Here is a 16,618-nt window from a genome sequence, read left to right as displayed (position 1 = left end):
GCTTGCCTTGGCTGCTAGGGGACTCGGCAGACTTCTGTGCTGCTCGCACGAGGGCCCTGGCGATTTTTAGGCACCAGCTAATCCATTAAAGCACAATGCTACCACTGATGAGTCACACAACACAGCCATCAAGTTAGAAAGAGGGGAATGAGGGGGGCCTGGGTGGCTCAGTCGGTGAAGCGTCCGACTTCGGCTCAGGTCATGATCTCGCGGTCCGTGAGTTCAAGCCCCGCATCGGGCTCTGTGCTGACGGCTCGGAGCCTGGAGCCTGCTTTTGGATTCCGTGTCTCCCTCTCTCTCTGCTTCTCCCAGCTCACTCTCTTTCTCTCTTTCTCTGCCTCAAAAATAAATAAACGTTAAAAAAATTAAGATAAAATTTACTACAGTTCCTTTGTGCCAGTTTTGTGTCCCTCTTTAGCAAAGTTGAGCCTGGGCAGCCCGAGACAGGGGTGTGGGGAGACTGCTCACAGACAGAACACATTTGCCAGATGGAACCGGAAGCCTCCCCGGGAGGGGCCGTCCTGGGCAGGGGCTCCCCCGGCGGGCACCTGGCACAAGAGAGGTGCCTGAAACCTCCATTTCTGGGTCTCTTACTGCGTGGATGGCGGGGCCACCAATGCATCCCTCCAGTCCAGCTCATGCTCAGAAAAATACAGTTGGTCTCTATGCATACTGGCTAGCAGGTCATTCAGGCTTCCTTGGAGGAATTGTGGTAGGGTGCTCAGGGGGGGCCACTCATGGGAATACACCCCAGGAATACAGGCAGGGTAAAAACGGCTTATTGCGCGTGTTAAGAGAACGTCACCCTTCTTTCTGGACTTTTTCTAGGCTGCCTCCCCTTCCATAAATTCTTTTTATTTTATTTTTAAGTTTTTAACATTTATTTATTTTTGAGAGACAGAGACAGAGCATGAGCGGGGGAGGCGCAGAGCGAGAGAGGGAGACACAGAATCCAAGGCTCCGAGCTGTCAGCACAGGGCCCGATGAGGGAGGGGCTCGAACCCATGAACTGCGAGATCATGACCTGAGCCGAAGTCGGACGCTTGAACTGACTGAGCCACCCAGGCGCGCCCCATAAATTGTTTTCAGAGCATGAAGCCTTTCATTTATTTTTCCGAAGCTAACTTTTCGCTTCTCAGGGCCAAAGCCACATAAGTTGGAAGAAGGGAGGGACAGTAATATTCTCAAGGGCCCGCTGGGCGTTACGTATTGTGCTGGTTCCTTTGAACACGTTTTCTTTAATCCTTACAACAACCCTAATTCCTCCCACCACGAGAGCCGACTGGAAGGCTGAGACAACATACACGGTAAAGTATCTGTGCACTCACTTGTGCCCAATGTGCACAAGGTCCCTGCACTATTGTTGGAGTGGAAGACCGATCTGACTCAGGTACTTTGACCTGCAGATCCTGCATCTTCCCACGCTAACTTGCTTCCCACGCAGAGGACGCCCCATTCTCTTAGCGAACCTCGCTGGCTCACGCTGGTGCCGGGGGTCCCCTCTGGGACTCGCCACAGACTTACAGGCTCCATCCTGGAAAAGATTTTCAAGTGGATCGTTGTATTTGGGAGTGAGGCCCGAGGAAAGCGATTCTGCCGTCCACTGGGGCTGTTACGCAGGATCACCAAGCATGAGGGCTGCGGCGGGGGGGGGGGGGGTCTCCTGTCTGGGGTGCAATGTGCTACCTGTGCTGCAGAACATGAGGAAGGAGACCCAGAGTGGCCACCGAGAGGCCGGATCGCACCTGAAGTTCCCTTTGTCTTCTCCCACGGCGGCGGGCTGGGCACAGGGGGCAAAGACGCTGCCTGGGCAGAGAGAATGACCACGCCGGATATGGCAGAGCCGCGGGGACAGGGACAAACAGGCAGCAGTATTTTTCTCCTACGCTGCCTCGTTTGCAGCTTCCGCTGGAGACGACACTGGGGGCGTCTTGCTACAACAGTAATTAGTTCGGCTCCTCCAAATAATCAGCCAAACGAGAAACCTCTCAGTTTCACACGGGCTGGTTTGGTTCCCATGAGGTCTTGGTGCCGATTACGAGCACGAGGTCAGCAGAGATGCCCTCAGTGTCCCCGTGTGGATTTTTGGCTCGCCGGGCCAAGGTGGGTAGTTTCTAGAAGCTCTGAGCTGTGAGGCAGGAAAGCCCAGGATCCCAAAAAGAGAGTGGGCCCCTCGTACGAGGAATCATTTGCCTGTCTCGGGGATGAGAAAAACCATGGCTCAAGGGGAGAGCAACACGTCTCGTAGGCGACCAGGCCCGGGCCGTCCCCACCATGGCGCACTGCGTCCAAAGGGGAGGCTCGTGGTAGACTGCCTGAGGTCAAGCAGCCCTTCCACGCAGGATTGAAAGCCCGGAGTCATAGAGCCATCCATCTGGGGTGTAGAAAACCATCCCTCCTCCCACCACTTCCCCAATCAATTTGGTGATTTTTTTTTGCTAGTTAAGTTAAACAATTTGCACATTCCGACATCTCCCCGTGGGTGCAAGCGTTAGTGATTTCTAGCCAGTCGAGGAGACACGGCTGATTCTCCAGGCCTGGGTGGGGGCAGAACAATCCTCAGCGCCACACGGATGAGGGAGGAAGGTTCTCGGCCCTTGGAACGTAAATTACATCCAGATACCACTTCCCTGGCTCCCCTCCTCCTTCCCCCCCTCTCGCTTTCTCTCTGATTCTCTCCTGTCACCAGTGGCAAACACAGCTGGTGGAGTATTTTAGCAGTGATGATGTCAGCCTGTTTCTGATAGGCTTCTGGGGAAAGCGACACATCAGTGGCTGCGTTGGGGGGCCTTGCGCTTTTGTTTTTACAGCTCAAAAACCAAGTCACCTTTTGAGCAGGCCGCGGCCCTTCCCGGCACGCGACACCCCCGCGCGGGGCTGCCCGGACAGACCTGCGAACAGGCCATGATAAATCTCCTACCTCCTCCTTTGCACCTTGGTCGTGTGTAGGCAACGAGACCCGTGGTCTGGCTGCCGGAGGAAGTGGGACTCACAGGGAAGCCGGTGACTCTATCATGCGAGCGTCCGTTCTGCAAAGTATCGGGCAGGGAAAACATAGAGATGCTTCCTCTCCAGAACTGCCTGGTTGGTTCGAGAGCTAAAGAGGCCTGGGAAGCCCTTGGCCATGAGAACGGCTGGAGCCGTTCTGTATTCTCAGGGTGAAAGAGGTTCACATGCAAACCAGGAGCATTTCCAAGTAACGCCTCTTCCTGTGCCTTCCCCCGTTCACAGTAACGCTTTAAGGACTAAAGGTGCCATGAGAAAACACATTCACTTGCATTCCTGTTTATTTCCATGCTTCACCTGGAGCCTGTTACAAGACAACTCATTTTTTCCTCCCAGTGCCCACCTCCAACACTACACAGGCAGGAGGGAGAGAGCGGCAACCACAGACGGGGAGGGAGTTCAAAATAATGACGCCGCTTAAAGAAAAGTCCTGCTGTTTTGCATTTTTTTTTTTTTTAATCTGAACTTTGAGACATCTTACTTGGTCCCGAACCAAAGACCGTAAGCCTATAGTGACGCTGTACCATAAAAAAGAAATCTTTGGGGGCTAAAAGCTCTTGGCATCGCAGGCCCCCTGACACTGTGCGAGACCTGACATCTATCTGGTCACTCCCAAGCCCTTCTGGAAAACCCTCGAAAATCCCCCCTCCCCTAAAACTTGATCTCTTAAAAGTCTGCCCCAAACAATTTAAACCATGAATTAGTCTTATTTATTTATTTATTTATTTATTTATTTATTTATTTCTTATTTTTGACTGTCCCAAATATCAGCTATACTATGACCATTTTCAACTCAAACGTGAGGGAGGCGCTGCCACCTCCGGGGTTTTTCAAAGTCCTCAATGGAAACATTCCCAGGAGATCTGGGCTCAACGGCCGAGGAAGCTCCCAGCCTGGAGGCCACACCTGCCGGACTCGAAGCCACCTGGACAGTGCTTTATATCAATGGGCCACGGAATAAAGGTGTTCAGGTGACTTAAGAGAGTTAAAAGAGTGCACGGAAGGAGCCCACGGAAATTAAGAGAGTCAATAACAGTTCCAGGCTTTAACTTGACTCACCACGACTGCGTTTACTGCTGGTGGTTCCTGTTTACTACGAGCCCAGGAGATCACCTGGGATTCTGGGACTATGTTAACCGTGCCTTTTACTTTCGACCTTCCGATGCTTTGACATCTCGGAGGCTTGCTGCCTCTAGAGGGGATGCCCCTCCCAGGGTTAGCTGATTCCTTGCCTGGGAGAGACATCTTCACATGCAAACCAAAAACCCACACCCCCAACCACCGCCTCTACTGGGCTTTCACCTCGGGGCCCCTATCCACCTGCCCCAATCACCCCAGGCCCAGGTAGCAGACACCCAGGGGCAGCTCTGCCCCAGAGCCCCCTGAAATTATCCACACCAGCCAATCCTAAGCCTGCTCGTTCCTTCCCACAATAAAGGCTCTTGCCCATGTTCCCTCCTCGTCTCCCTGCCTCCTGACTGACTCTGGCGATTCCCCATGTGGCGTGCCCATCTTCTTGGGATCCGAGTAGAACAAGCCACCTTTCAATGGCGGCTGTGCCCCCCATCTGTCAGCCTCCCCACACCTAAAGAGTAATAACATTTTAAAACACGGATGTTGGAATGGGACGTGGGGACTCTGACCGTCTAAGGTGCCCACCCGGACCAGCACTGCCTTTTCCTGGCAGAGAAGAAGGGCACAGTGACCCCTAGAAAGGCTTGAGCCTGCCGGCCGCGTTTCTCACTCAAGGTTCCTCATCTAAACTACAGAATAAAAAACAAAAACAAAAACAAAAACACACCCACGAGTGATTTTTCCAGTCTTCCGGAGGATGGTACCTTTCCTAAGCCCTCCGGTCTAGGAGCACAGAAGTGAATTCCTTACAAACAAGTGCCTTGGGGCGTTGGGGCTTAGAACCTGGCTGGGAAAGGTGATGGTCCTGCAGAGTCTAGGGGTGAAGGAAAACCCTCAATTCTCCGCACAGCCCATTGCAGTCTGCCTCTTGGAAGAGGCTCATGTTGCCAGGGAAACCAGGGAGGACCGCATGACTGTGTGTGTGTGTGTGCAGAGGGAGGGGGTGAAGGTTACCTGTGCTCGGTGCTCCCCGACAGCAAACTGTATCACCGCCACGCCGGGGTGGTGGCTGTCCTCGATCCTCTCCACGGTGCTGGAGTCGATCTTCAGGTCGCTGCTGATCTCGGCGCTCTGGATGAAGTCTTCTGTCTTCAAGTCCTCCACCTTCTTCAGCTCCCCGTTGGCCAACTGGATGATGGAGCCTTTCATGAAGTAGGGGGGCAGCGTGGGGGGCGCGGCGGTGGGGGACGCCACGGACTGCACCACGGGCAGGTGGATCTGGGCCTGCACCATGGCTGGGTAGGCGGCCTGCGTGGCCAGGGCCTCCGGGCTGAAGTTCTCGTTCTTGGGGAGGGCGGTGGTGACGAACGTGTGAGGCACTGCCGCAAACTGGGGCGACGACGTGGCGATGGCGGGGGCGGCTCCCGAGCCCTCCACGTCGGCGCCGCCGACCGGGATGAGCAGGGGCTGCGTGCCGGGGATCACCAGGTGCTGGGGCAGGCTGCCGGCGTACGTGATCGCCTGCTGCTGGCTGCTCAGGTAGCCGATGACCGGCGCTTGGGTCCCCGCGTAGAAGGCGGTGGCCGGCAGTCCGACCGGGAGTGGCTCCGAGGCGCTGTGTGTGGTCTGGATGACCGTGTGGGGGGACAGCGTGGCGACGGCGGCGGCCTTCACGCCTTCGGGGCCCAGGGCCTGTTGGGGTGACAGCGCGTAGGACCGGTGCCCGGGCTTCCCTAGATGCAGGCCGCTTTTGTCGTTGAGGGTGGAGGGCGAGGCCTCCCGGTGCGTGACCGGCTGCACCTCCAGGTCGGCGGCGGGCGCGCTGCTGGTGGGCAGGACCATCACAGAGGCCCGGACCCCCGAGGAGTCCCGACCGCCGTAGTCCGCGGCGCTCGGGTGCACCACCACGTGCCTGGACTCGTACGGGTGAGGAAGCGACTTCCCCTTCACCAGGCCCAGGTCGGCGGAGCTCGGGGCCCCGTACCTGCGGCCCTTCTCCATCTCGCCGTTCAGGAGCTCCTTGGCCTGCATGGCCTGCAGCCTGCCGCTGTCGGCTTTCTTGGCGGCCTCCCGCGGGACGAAGTGGCCGCCGGAGTCGGTGTATTGCACTACGACCTGGGGGGAGGGCCCCAGGGTGAGCGTGTGTGGGATCATCGTCTGGTGCGGGTGCAGGTGGACGGGGATGGCCGGAGGGGACGCCGTGCGCCCGGCGCTCTGCGGAGAGCTGGAGATGTGCACGTACTGGTTTTGCTGGGTGGGAGGGGGGGACCCCGGGGGGCCGAGCCCCGACGTCCTGCCCAGGTGCTGCTGCTCAGCCTTGTGTCCCGAGGCTTGGCTCAGACTGCCCATGTTGGCCAGCAGAGTGGAATAGGCTTCCAGCTGGGAGCGCTGGGATGGAGTGGTGGCCCCCGCGGCCGAGGCCACGGCACTGGTGACGGGGCTGGCCGTCGGGGAGATCAGCTGCGAAGGGATGAACCCGGCGTAGGGCCCGCTGTACTGGGAGGACCCGATGAACTGGAAAGTGTGCGGCAGGTGAGCGTACTGCACGGGGGACACCGGCGTCCCCGACTGCGGGGGAGGGTACGCGGCGGGCAGCGTGGTGGTCGCCGGCACGGACCTGGGCGCGCTGGGCGGGGAGTAGTCCAGCCCCGCGGACAGCGCTTTGTGTAAACCTATTCCCTGCTGTAAACCCAGCTCCACCGGGGCCCCCGCCGGGCCGTGCCTGCCGCCCCCGTGGCCGCGGCCCCCCGGGTTGCCGGGGAGCCATGCCACGGCCTCCGCCCGGTGGTTGTCGCTGGGCGCCGCGGCGGCCTTCTCCTCCGAAGGCCGGCTGGTGGCGGGGATCTCGCGCTTCTTGGGAGGCAGGCATTCGTTGCTCCGCTCTTGGTTGGATTTCATTTTTCGCCGTCCCCCCTCCACGGTGACTGTTTCACTGTCTGGCTGGCTCTGGTTTTAGTCTGATACATGGAAAGTCACATTTGATTTCTGTAGGGGATCCAGGCTCTTCATGAGGAATCATCTCCCCGTGGGTGCGATCGGCCCGCAGCAGCTCTGGAATCTGGGAAGAGGCAGACAGGGTGGGGGGCGAGGGGAAGAGGAGGGAAAGGAAATCAGAACATCAGACTGAGACTAGGCCTCTGGCTTCCACGTGAATTCCCCAAAACCTGATCACGGGCCCCAGCATTGAAGCCCATGAAAACACTCGCCACGTTGGAGAGCACATCAGGTAGACGCGAGGATAACCGGGAGGTCAGAACTCACAGCAGATACCTTCTGATGGCATGAACAGCTCCCCCTAAGACCCTCTGCGTTTCTCAATACCCTCTCTCCCTATTTTCTTTTCTTCTAACGGGGGAGATGATTTGGTTCTTAAATTTCCTTTTCAGAAATGCTGGTCCCTTCTTTACCTCTTTGCCTTGCTGGGAAATCCAAAGAAGCCCACAGGAAGGGTGACCTTAGGGGAAGTCGGCCTCAGATGCAGGTGCTGGGAAGGAGCAGGTGAGGAGTGGGGGAGGGGTCCCAGGCCACCTTCAGGTGTAAGGTCTGGGGTTGGCGGAGGTTGGGGGCGGGGGGGGGGGGGAGTAGTCTCAGGCCATCTTCAGGAATAAGGTCGGGGGTGGGGGGGGGTAGTGCCGGGTCAGCTTCAGGTGTAAGGTCTGATGCCTCACCTGCCGGGGCTCCTACTCAAAGGTTCAAAGGTTCTGCCTGACTCAGGGTCCATACTCTGGTCCAAAGCCACTCTCTCTTCCCTCGCACACATGCACAATACCACATGCCAACTCAGCAGAGGCAGCCAAAAATAATCTTGTTCTCTACAAGTTTCCAAAGAATTCCCAGTACAGCTACTCATAGGGTAACAGAAAGCCAAAAGAAATCTGTGAGACAGTTAAAAAATGAATATGGTTATGGTTTTACACACACAAAAAAAGTGCGCTAATAGGGAGGCTATGTTGAAGGTTTCTCCTTCATGACGGTTATTCTTTCTTTCTTTCTGTCTCTCTCTCTCTCTCTCTCTCTCTCTCTCCATGTAGTCTCTGAATTTTCTCTTCACACCAGCTCCCTCCCTTTCTCCTGGGAAAAGGCCAACCCGCCATTAACCCTAGAGATGAAACCTCTTTTCAGATCCATCAGCCCCATGCGCCTCAATCGCGATCTATAAATAGTGGGCTGGGAGCCAGTTACATACATATATCTCAGTCCCTCGGTGGCCGGTGAACTTGGAGTCACCGTGACTGTGTGGGCAGATGGACACCCACTGGCAACAGGCAGCACATCAGTGGGACTAACAGGAACCGGGCTAATGAGCAGATGCGAGTGCCCCTTGCAGGCACCAGCTGTAGACACAAGCACTGTCACGTGCGGGCATCCTGGGAAACTGAGGCACGGGGCTTTGGGTTTTAGCATTTCTCCTACCCAGACCCTCTTTTCCACAATCTGATTTTATAAACATTTTTTAATCTTTATTTATTTTTGAGAGAGAGAGAGAGAGAGAGAGAGAGAGAGAGACTGAGCATGAGTGGGGGAGGGGCAGAGAGAGAGGGAGACACAGAATCCCAAGCAGGCTCCAGGCTCCGAGCTGTCAGCACAGAGCCTGACGTGGGGCTTGAACTCATGAACTGTGAGATCATGACCTGAGCCAAAGTCGGACGCTTAACAGACTGAGCCACCCAGGCTTTACTTATTTTATTTATTTGGTGTTTTTTCTTAACTTTCTTTTATTTTTCAGAGAGAGACAGCACAAGTGGGGGAGGAGCAGAGAGAGAGGGGACACGACTACCCGAAACCGGCTCAGCGCTGACCGCAGAGGGCCTGACAAGGGGCTCAAACCCACGGACCGCAAGGCCGTGAACTGAGCGGAGGTCAGACGCCTCACCGACTGAACCACCCGGGCGCCCCTTCTACACTCTGATTTTCAAACAAGCACAACAAGGCAGCAAGCAGCCTTCGGCATCTGGTCCTCGCTGACGCTGAAGCAATGGGGCATCCCCACCGTCACACGGCCTCTTTTCTCTCCTCTTGCCTGTCCCAGCTTATCCCCATCTCTCCTATGTAGCTGCACTACCCCAGCCTAATCGGCAACCTTTTTTTTTTTTTTTGGCCAATGATTTTAGCGGCCGTTGTTACTCTTGCTTCAACATCGTTGCCAAACATCGCGATAAAAAGATTATTCAAAAGACAGTGCCTGACCTCAATGGTTGTGGTCAGGGGCACACGAGGTGGAAGTTTGTAAATTTGGGGTCTCAACATCAAAGGCCATTTCAATAAGAACAGGGTTTCTCATTTGACAGGAGAGGCACTTTAAAGCCTGGGATGGAAACAAAAAACAAAGTGCAAAGATCTAGTACGTTCATGCCGGAGAAATACCTGCGTTGAAGAAATGATGTCACTTATATCTCCTCCCGACCTAGGGCTTTTATACGTTCAGAATAACCGTGCTCTGTGTAGCCTTCTTTTATAAACAGCGCAGCCCATAATTTACGCACAATATTTGCAAATCAATCAGGGGGCCAGTGCTACGTTTAAAACAATGACAGAATAAAATTAAATCACAAACTTCTAAAAAAAAATCAGTTGCCCCTTCTGGCTGCTTAACAAGTGCTGACAATGATCTTTTAGCTGTAGATCTCAAGAGTCACTTAAAGAATTGTATAACTCCCACTTTCCCACATCAACTAGCAAAGTCATTTAGAGCCACTCAAAGCAAACCGGTCCACGCGCCCCCTGCTGGTTCCACAGTAGCACTGCTCCAATAAAACCCCACAGGATTTCATTAGGGATGTTCATGCAAGAGTGATATGTCAGAATCCAAAATGAGAACATTTGCATATAGTAGGCCCAGCCAGTAAGGGAATAGGTTAATTAGCCCAAGGCAGCTCGAGGGAAGAAAAAGCAGCAGCATAAAAGTCCTTTCAAAGCCAAGCAAAATGTCAAACACATTCAGAAGAGGTCCATTAGCAATGCAAATGTAAAATTGCCTGTACAACCGAATGCACAATACCCCAAACCAGAAACCCCCTCTGAAGGTACTTCTTAAAGAGCCCGGCTTTAGAGAATCTGAAAAGGAATGCTGACTTGGTGCTCAGTAGTGCCTTAGTTTATTTATAGTGTTTATTTGAGAGACGCTGGCTTAGCTGGCCCTAAAGATCTCTGTACAGACTCCAGGGCTGGTCTTCTGCTAATGGACCACCGGGACATATTGGCCTTAATGCACAGATTCAAATTTATTCTTCTGAAAAGCGAGCCATTGATAAATGTCTTTTGCAGATAATACTAACGATAAATCAGGGATCCAGAGATGACCACGGGAGCTGGAGCGACCTAGAGCCAGACTGATACAAATTTCAACCCATCCTCCTCCTCCGTTTAGAATTTAGAATGTCTCCTCTTTGCCACTGCAGCTTGGAGGAGACGGGGCTCTCCAATTCCGGGACATGTGTCCCATCTCCGTGCCCACGAGCTCTGTACTATCTGAAGCTGCCATCAGGAAGCACTGCCAGGGGAGGGATCGAGTCTTGCTGTATTTTCAGAGAACCACTAGAGGGCGCCACAGTTTGCCACCAGGTCCCCGGTAACGGGATTTGGTTCTTCATGGAATTGAAAGAACGGGGGGTATATAACATGAAGGTGGAAAAGCAGAGAGAGGAAAAGGAAGGGAGAGAGAAAGAGATTTAAAAAAAAAAAAAAGAGAGAAAAAGAGAAAAAAAGGAGAGTGGAATTTTTGCCTTGTAGGGTCTTTTTCTAGCTGCAGACAAATGGCCTCTGTGTCCCTAACCACCTTCTTGGGGCTGAAACACAATAGTTTAGCTGGGCCCCTGGGGGGCTCACTTCTGGACGAACAACAGAAAGATTTCTTCACGACATGAGGCCACACACTATTTTCTAAACGCTAAGTTCCCAAAGAACCACATACACACATCTTATTGTTCAAACATTATTGTTAAGAAAGTTACTGGATGAATCGAGACAAAGTTATTAAGGGTTTAACCACATACGGAATCTCGGCTCTGAATGCACTTATCTTAAGCATCTTTATATCTACATTTTAACCTATTGCCCTATTCGTATCTTACCGTTTAACTCAGTGTAATAAGGCTTTGCTCTCCAGCGTGCAGGCCTCAAACCAGCGACACCAGTAGCCCCGACAGCTTTAGAAATGTAGGACCCCAGACCCCACCCAGCCCTCCTGATTTAGAATCTGCATTTTAACAAGATTGCCAGATGATTCATATGCACAGGAAGGTTTCAGAAACTCAGGTATGAGATTAAATTTTCTAATCATAAGCTTCTAAGCAAATTAAACTTCTCTAGCCTCTCTTTCTGATGAAGGGGGTGTTGAGAAAGCAAACGCAGACTGGATGGAGCCTTGGCGATAAGCAGCTAATATTTAGGAAATATGCCGGTGTTTATTTGGGGGTCACTGAGACTCAATAGAGTTCTCAGTAACAAATGCTCCTTTTCTTCCTGTTCTTTGTGTCTTCACAAAATATATGGAAACGCACTTTTTATTATTTTTTTTTTAATTTTTTTTTCAACGTTTATTTATTTTTGGGACAGAGAGAGACAGAGCATGAACGGGGGAGGGGCAGAGAGAGAGGGAGACACAGAATCGGAAACAGGCTCCAGGCTCTGAGCCATCAGCCCAGAGCCCGACGCGGGGCTCGAACTCCCGGACCGCGAGATCGTGACCTGGCTGAAGTCGGACGCTTAACCGACTGCGCCACCCAGGCACCCCTGGAAACGCACTTTAAAAAAGCTGTTATCATCAATTTTATATGAGACTCAATCATCAAGACGCAAAACAAAATTTAACAAAAGAAGCCCCACACTTACGTCTTCGCTGCAATTCAAAAAAACTTCCCCCATTACGGTCTTTCAGAAATGATAGGAAAATGAGATGCTTCTGAGCTGGAGGATGTGGGAATGTGTCCCCATGGAGTCCAAGTCCTGTAAATAACAACTGCTTTCAACGGGAGCCACTCCTAGGAGTTGGATACATACAGTCCTAAAACTGCTCTCCCGGGTCATGGCTGTAAACGGAACTGCTCTGCCCGGCACACCCAACTGTGTGAGTTTCCGAGCTTGAGCGGACCCCAGGGCTGTGGGACACGCACGTCTGTGCACGAGAGAGGCATGAACTGATGAATCTGGGTCAGTTCTGGAAAAACTGCAGGACCATTTAGGAGACAGAACGCCTGGCCATGACGGGAGGTCACCGGGGCTCCGCCAGGATTCTCGAAGTCCTGGCTTGCCAGTGTCCTTTCTGTTCACTCCACACAGTTCTTCATTCAGGTTAACTATGAAAAGCAGGCCTAACTCTGTCATCCGTGGGGCTTCAGGATGGAGAGAGGTGAGGGTGGGATGACCACACAATTAGCTACCTTCACAGTGGATGGGACAAGCGTGCCCCGAGGGAAGCGGGTCACAGATTCATTCATCAGAGACTCACCTTAGTTCAAACATGGACAGTGGGCTCTAACTGTTCAGTGTCAGTGTGGAGCAAATAGTATGCCAGAACTCTATTTTTAGTTCTATTCTGCCCAACATTTTATTAGCGTTAAAAAAATCGTCTTCAGAGGGAACAGAAAGCTAGAAGAGACGTTTTCTAGATTATTGCGATTAATATTCAGACATAGGTATCCTCCACTTTGTCAAAGTTTGCCTTACGCTTGGCTCTTACTAAAGACCTACGTTAGCACCTGCTTTTGCAAACCAAAAGCATTCCAAAGAGGATTTTGCTTTTGCAAAAAAGGCGAAAAGCAAAAAAAAAAAAAAAAAAAAAAAAAAAAAAAAAAAAAAAAAAACCAACAAAAAAACAAAACAAAACAAAAAAAACCCCAGCCTTCAGCACCTGTCTTGCCGTGAGCTGTTGTGGAGGCAGCGCGCACCCTGAACAGTGTGAGTAGCGCCACCAAGCGCCTTTCTGGGGAACTACACCCAGCCTCTCAGCATCCAGCGGCCATAGTTTGAACTGTGTTCTTTGAGCATCTGGGCTTTATCGGGATTTACTTGGTGCATCTGTTAGCAAGATGTGTCCTAAGGTATCAGAAAAGCCTAAGAGAGGTTATTTTGGGGGGTCTGGGAATGCTACAACGTTATCCAGGTAAATTAATGGTAATTACTTCTTCGCTTAATGCCATTTGGGCTTACAAGAGCTTTCATAGGAACACTCTGCTTTCCAACAGCGGGAGGGGAACCTATACATCCTCAGAAGCTGGGAGTGATGGCACAAAACCAAGAAAATTAAGATTGCTGAGAATAAATGTAAATGCTTGCCCTCAGTTTCAACAGCTCAATTCATTCGATAGCAGGGGCTGGAGAGATCTGGCCTCAGATTGGTTCAAATGAAGGAGCCTAGCGATTTTTTGTTTGACCATACATTTCATATGAACCAACAGTTTGGTGTGGTGCCTGCAAGGCTGGAGTGATTCTGAGCTTCACTGATAACGCAACATTCAGAATAAAAGGGATAAATCCTGCAACATCATATTTTGGTAAAAGTACAGTCCAAGTACTGAGGCAGGGGGTCAGGGCACAACGGAGTGGGTCCAGGGTGGACCGACTGGGTCATTGAGAGGTCTGGACACAAGGCAGGCAAGTAACAGCGGAGGCAGCTGAGGATATATGGCCCGGGGAAGCACGGGAGAAACCGGAACATAACAGCAATGCTCAGTCTCTACGGGGCTGTCCCCAGAAGGCAGGAGCACAGAACTCAGCCCCAGATTACTTGAGTAGGTACAGTGAAAATCAGCAAGTAGTTAGAACTGTTAAGAATAGGTTGGGCAGCCTAATGGGGCGGGGATCCCTGTGTCGCCCCAAGGGTTGAGACTGAGTTTGGAGACTGATGGTCCCAGATAAGTGGAGGAGACCCCTGTCCTGCCCAGGTGCTCATGCTCCCTATTTTTATGTATTTTTTTCATTACAAAGATTTTGAGACCGTGATTTCACCCGTGTCAAGCTGGCTTGCTCATAAGCCTAGCCCACTTTCCAACTTTCTTTTTGCTGTGTCCTCAGTGCAGAGCGATTATATGCTCTCTCTGTTCCGCCTGGCATAGAGCTTCACGGCGCAGGCCTCCTGCTCCAAAATGAGGTGGCTTCTGGAGAGAACGAAGGGTCCACTCCAGGTCCCTTTAGGCCAGAGGCCACTGGAGAGGTGAGCACAACTTTGCAGAAGAGGCCGCTAGCTATCCCCCCACACACGCGGGCCCCCCTTCTCTCCTCTGCCTCTTGTGACGCGGACCTTGCCCTTCACAGAAGTGCGGCGAGCGTGAAGAGAAACACCAAAGAATAACAGCTTACCATCCGCAATCTACACAAGTGCTTGAGGACATAAGGAAAAGGTACAAGGGTACCTTAATTTGCACCACTAACAAGATAGGGCAGTGGACTGAACAGAGGACCCCCAAAAGGTATGGCCATCTGGAAGTGATGAGTGCGACTTTACTTGGAATAAAAGGGAATGTGTTTCAGGATCTTGGGATGAGATGATGACAGATTGTCCAGGTGAGCCCTCCATCCAATGACAAGTCTCCTTGTAAGAGAAAGGCAGAGAAAGGTTTGAGACACACAGATACACGGCACCATATGAAGACGGAAGGAGAGACAATGGGGTTTTACGGCCCCAAGCCAAGGAACACTTGAAGCCCCCTGCAGCCGGAGAGGTCAAGGACAGATCCTCCCTAAGAGCCTCTGGTGGGAGCAGCATCCTGTCAACGCCTTGATTTCAGACATCTGGCCCCCAAAATTGTGCGATGAATTTCTCCCGTTTTATAAGCCCCCACGTTTGTGGTAATTTGTTAGGCAGCCCTAGGACATTAACACGAATGGCTTCCATTTATCCATCATCTAACATAGGTCAATAACTCGACTTAAGCATCTTACTTACCCCTTGCAACAAACTCTTTTTAAAACAATTTTTTTTAACATTTATTCATTTTTGAGAGGGAGAGAGACAGAGCACAAGTGGGGGAGGGGCAGAGAAAGAGGGATTCGCAGAATCTGAAGCAGGCTCCAGGCTCCGGGCTGTCAGCACAGAGCCCGACGCGGGGCTCGAACTCATGGACTGAGAGATCACGACCTGAGCTGAGGTTGGACGCCTGACTGACTGAGCCACCCAGGCGTCCCTACAATCTCTTGAGGTTTGTATTTTCATCTCTAGTTTTTCAGCGGGGGACACAGGCTTGGTTAAGGCCTCACAGTCAGAGGAGAAGCCAGCACTGGAAACCACTTTTTTATTCTTTCCAACCATGATGTCGGGCAGACGGATGCACGGGGTTGCACCATGGTGATGGGAACCGGATGGCAAAGCTTCCACGTGGGAAAGACAGGATGCACAGGGACGAGAGGGGGAAAGACGGCCACGGAGCCTGGGCACGGAAGCCGGCGCTAATCTCGGACTGCAGCTGACCACGTGGTACTCAGTGCCACGGGCTGGGGTGACTAAGGAGGAGAGATCTGGATCCTGTCACCTCACAGGTGAGCCGGGGACCCCCAGCACCACCCGGCTCCCTGCTCAATGCCACCCACCCAGTTCTGATCTGGATCATAGTAGAACTGAGACCCCCGAGACCACATCCCGCGTGGCTCAGAATCGTGGACACGAACACCCTCTCTCCCCGTCTAGTGCCACAAAAAGTAAGTTCAAGTCTGCACTCCAGGTGCACGTGTCCTCCCCCTCAGTGGCCACAATGCGTACGACAGGGCGGCTCCCTCCGAGGCAGTGCCTGGCTGTGGAGACAGGGATGTGCCCCATCGGATGGGATCTTAGTAGGATAAGGAAACGGTCCAGCTCTCCATATTAGCAGCACCGTGAAGAATAGTCGGGGGGGCTCTGCTCACGTGTAGGTTTTTTTTTTTGGCAACGACGCGGCCCCATTTGGGTGCCCCCTGGCTGGGGCCACATCTAAAGACTAGGAGTCTTTCCTCCGATTGAAAGCCCTGACCGAGATGTTGGAGGGGAACCCTCAAGACGCAGGGCCGCTCTGGCTGTTCTTCTCCCACTGAAGTCCTCCGCCCGGCAAGTAGCTAAACCGCCGTGTCCCTTGTCCCTAAGTGGGGCTCCGCTATTTCCTACTGCTGTCAGCAACACGGAGGGACGGCCTTCACCAAGCTTAGGCGAAAGCTTTTCTCAGATTCCTGGCTTCTGCCATTACTGCCCCTGGCCAACACGAGGACACGGAGACCAGGCGGTGTTTTTAGTGGGTTCTGCCTCCCTGTGGACACACGAGGGGATCTGCCACGCGGGTGGGGTCCACCGCGTGGGGACATGGCGCATGTTCGCGCGCTGGAGGACAGGATGTGCGAAAGAGGAGGGGGAGAGGGGCGAGGCCGGCAGCTGGGCTGTGCTGTCCCTGGAAGTCGGCTCATGTGGAATGTCACTGCCGCATCTGGGTAGCCAGAGTCCCCTGGCAGCCTGCCCACGCTGGGATTCCTGGAAAGGCTCAAGACGGAAAAATAATCACTTGGAGGGATAACCATCTGGGTTGAAACTGGTCCCAAATGAATTGTCCAACAGAGTTTGAGTTTGTAAGAAAAGCTGGAA

At 52.8% G+C, this 16,618-nt stretch overlaps 1 protein-coding gene across 7 annotated transcripts in view; it reads right to left on the bottom strand.

Moving 5' to 3' along the window:
- The window catches only part of ATXN1 (ataxin 1), a 417,826-nt gene that overhangs the window by 17,234 nt on the left and 383,974 nt on the right, over positions 1-16,618 (bottom strand). For all 7 annotated transcript variants that reach the window (XM_043590763.1, XM_043590764.1, XM_043590761.1 and 4 more), the window contains one exon: positions 5,095-7,138. In XM_043590763.1, the coding sequence (XP_043446698.1) occupies positions 5,095-6,978 (1,884 nt within the window). In that variant the 5' untranslated portion in view covers positions 6,979-7,138. The remainder of the gene's footprint in view (positions 1-5,094; positions 7,139-16,618) is intronic.

The sequence above is a fragment of the Prionailurus bengalensis genome, chromosome B2 (assembly GCF_016509475.1).
Source record: "Prionailurus bengalensis isolate Pbe53 chromosome B2, Fcat_Pben_1.1_paternal_pri, whole genome shotgun sequence".
Taxonomy (NCBI): Eukaryota; Metazoa; Chordata; class Mammalia; order Carnivora; family Felidae; genus Prionailurus; species Prionailurus bengalensis.
This window is presented reverse-complemented; position numbering and strand designations above follow the sequence as displayed.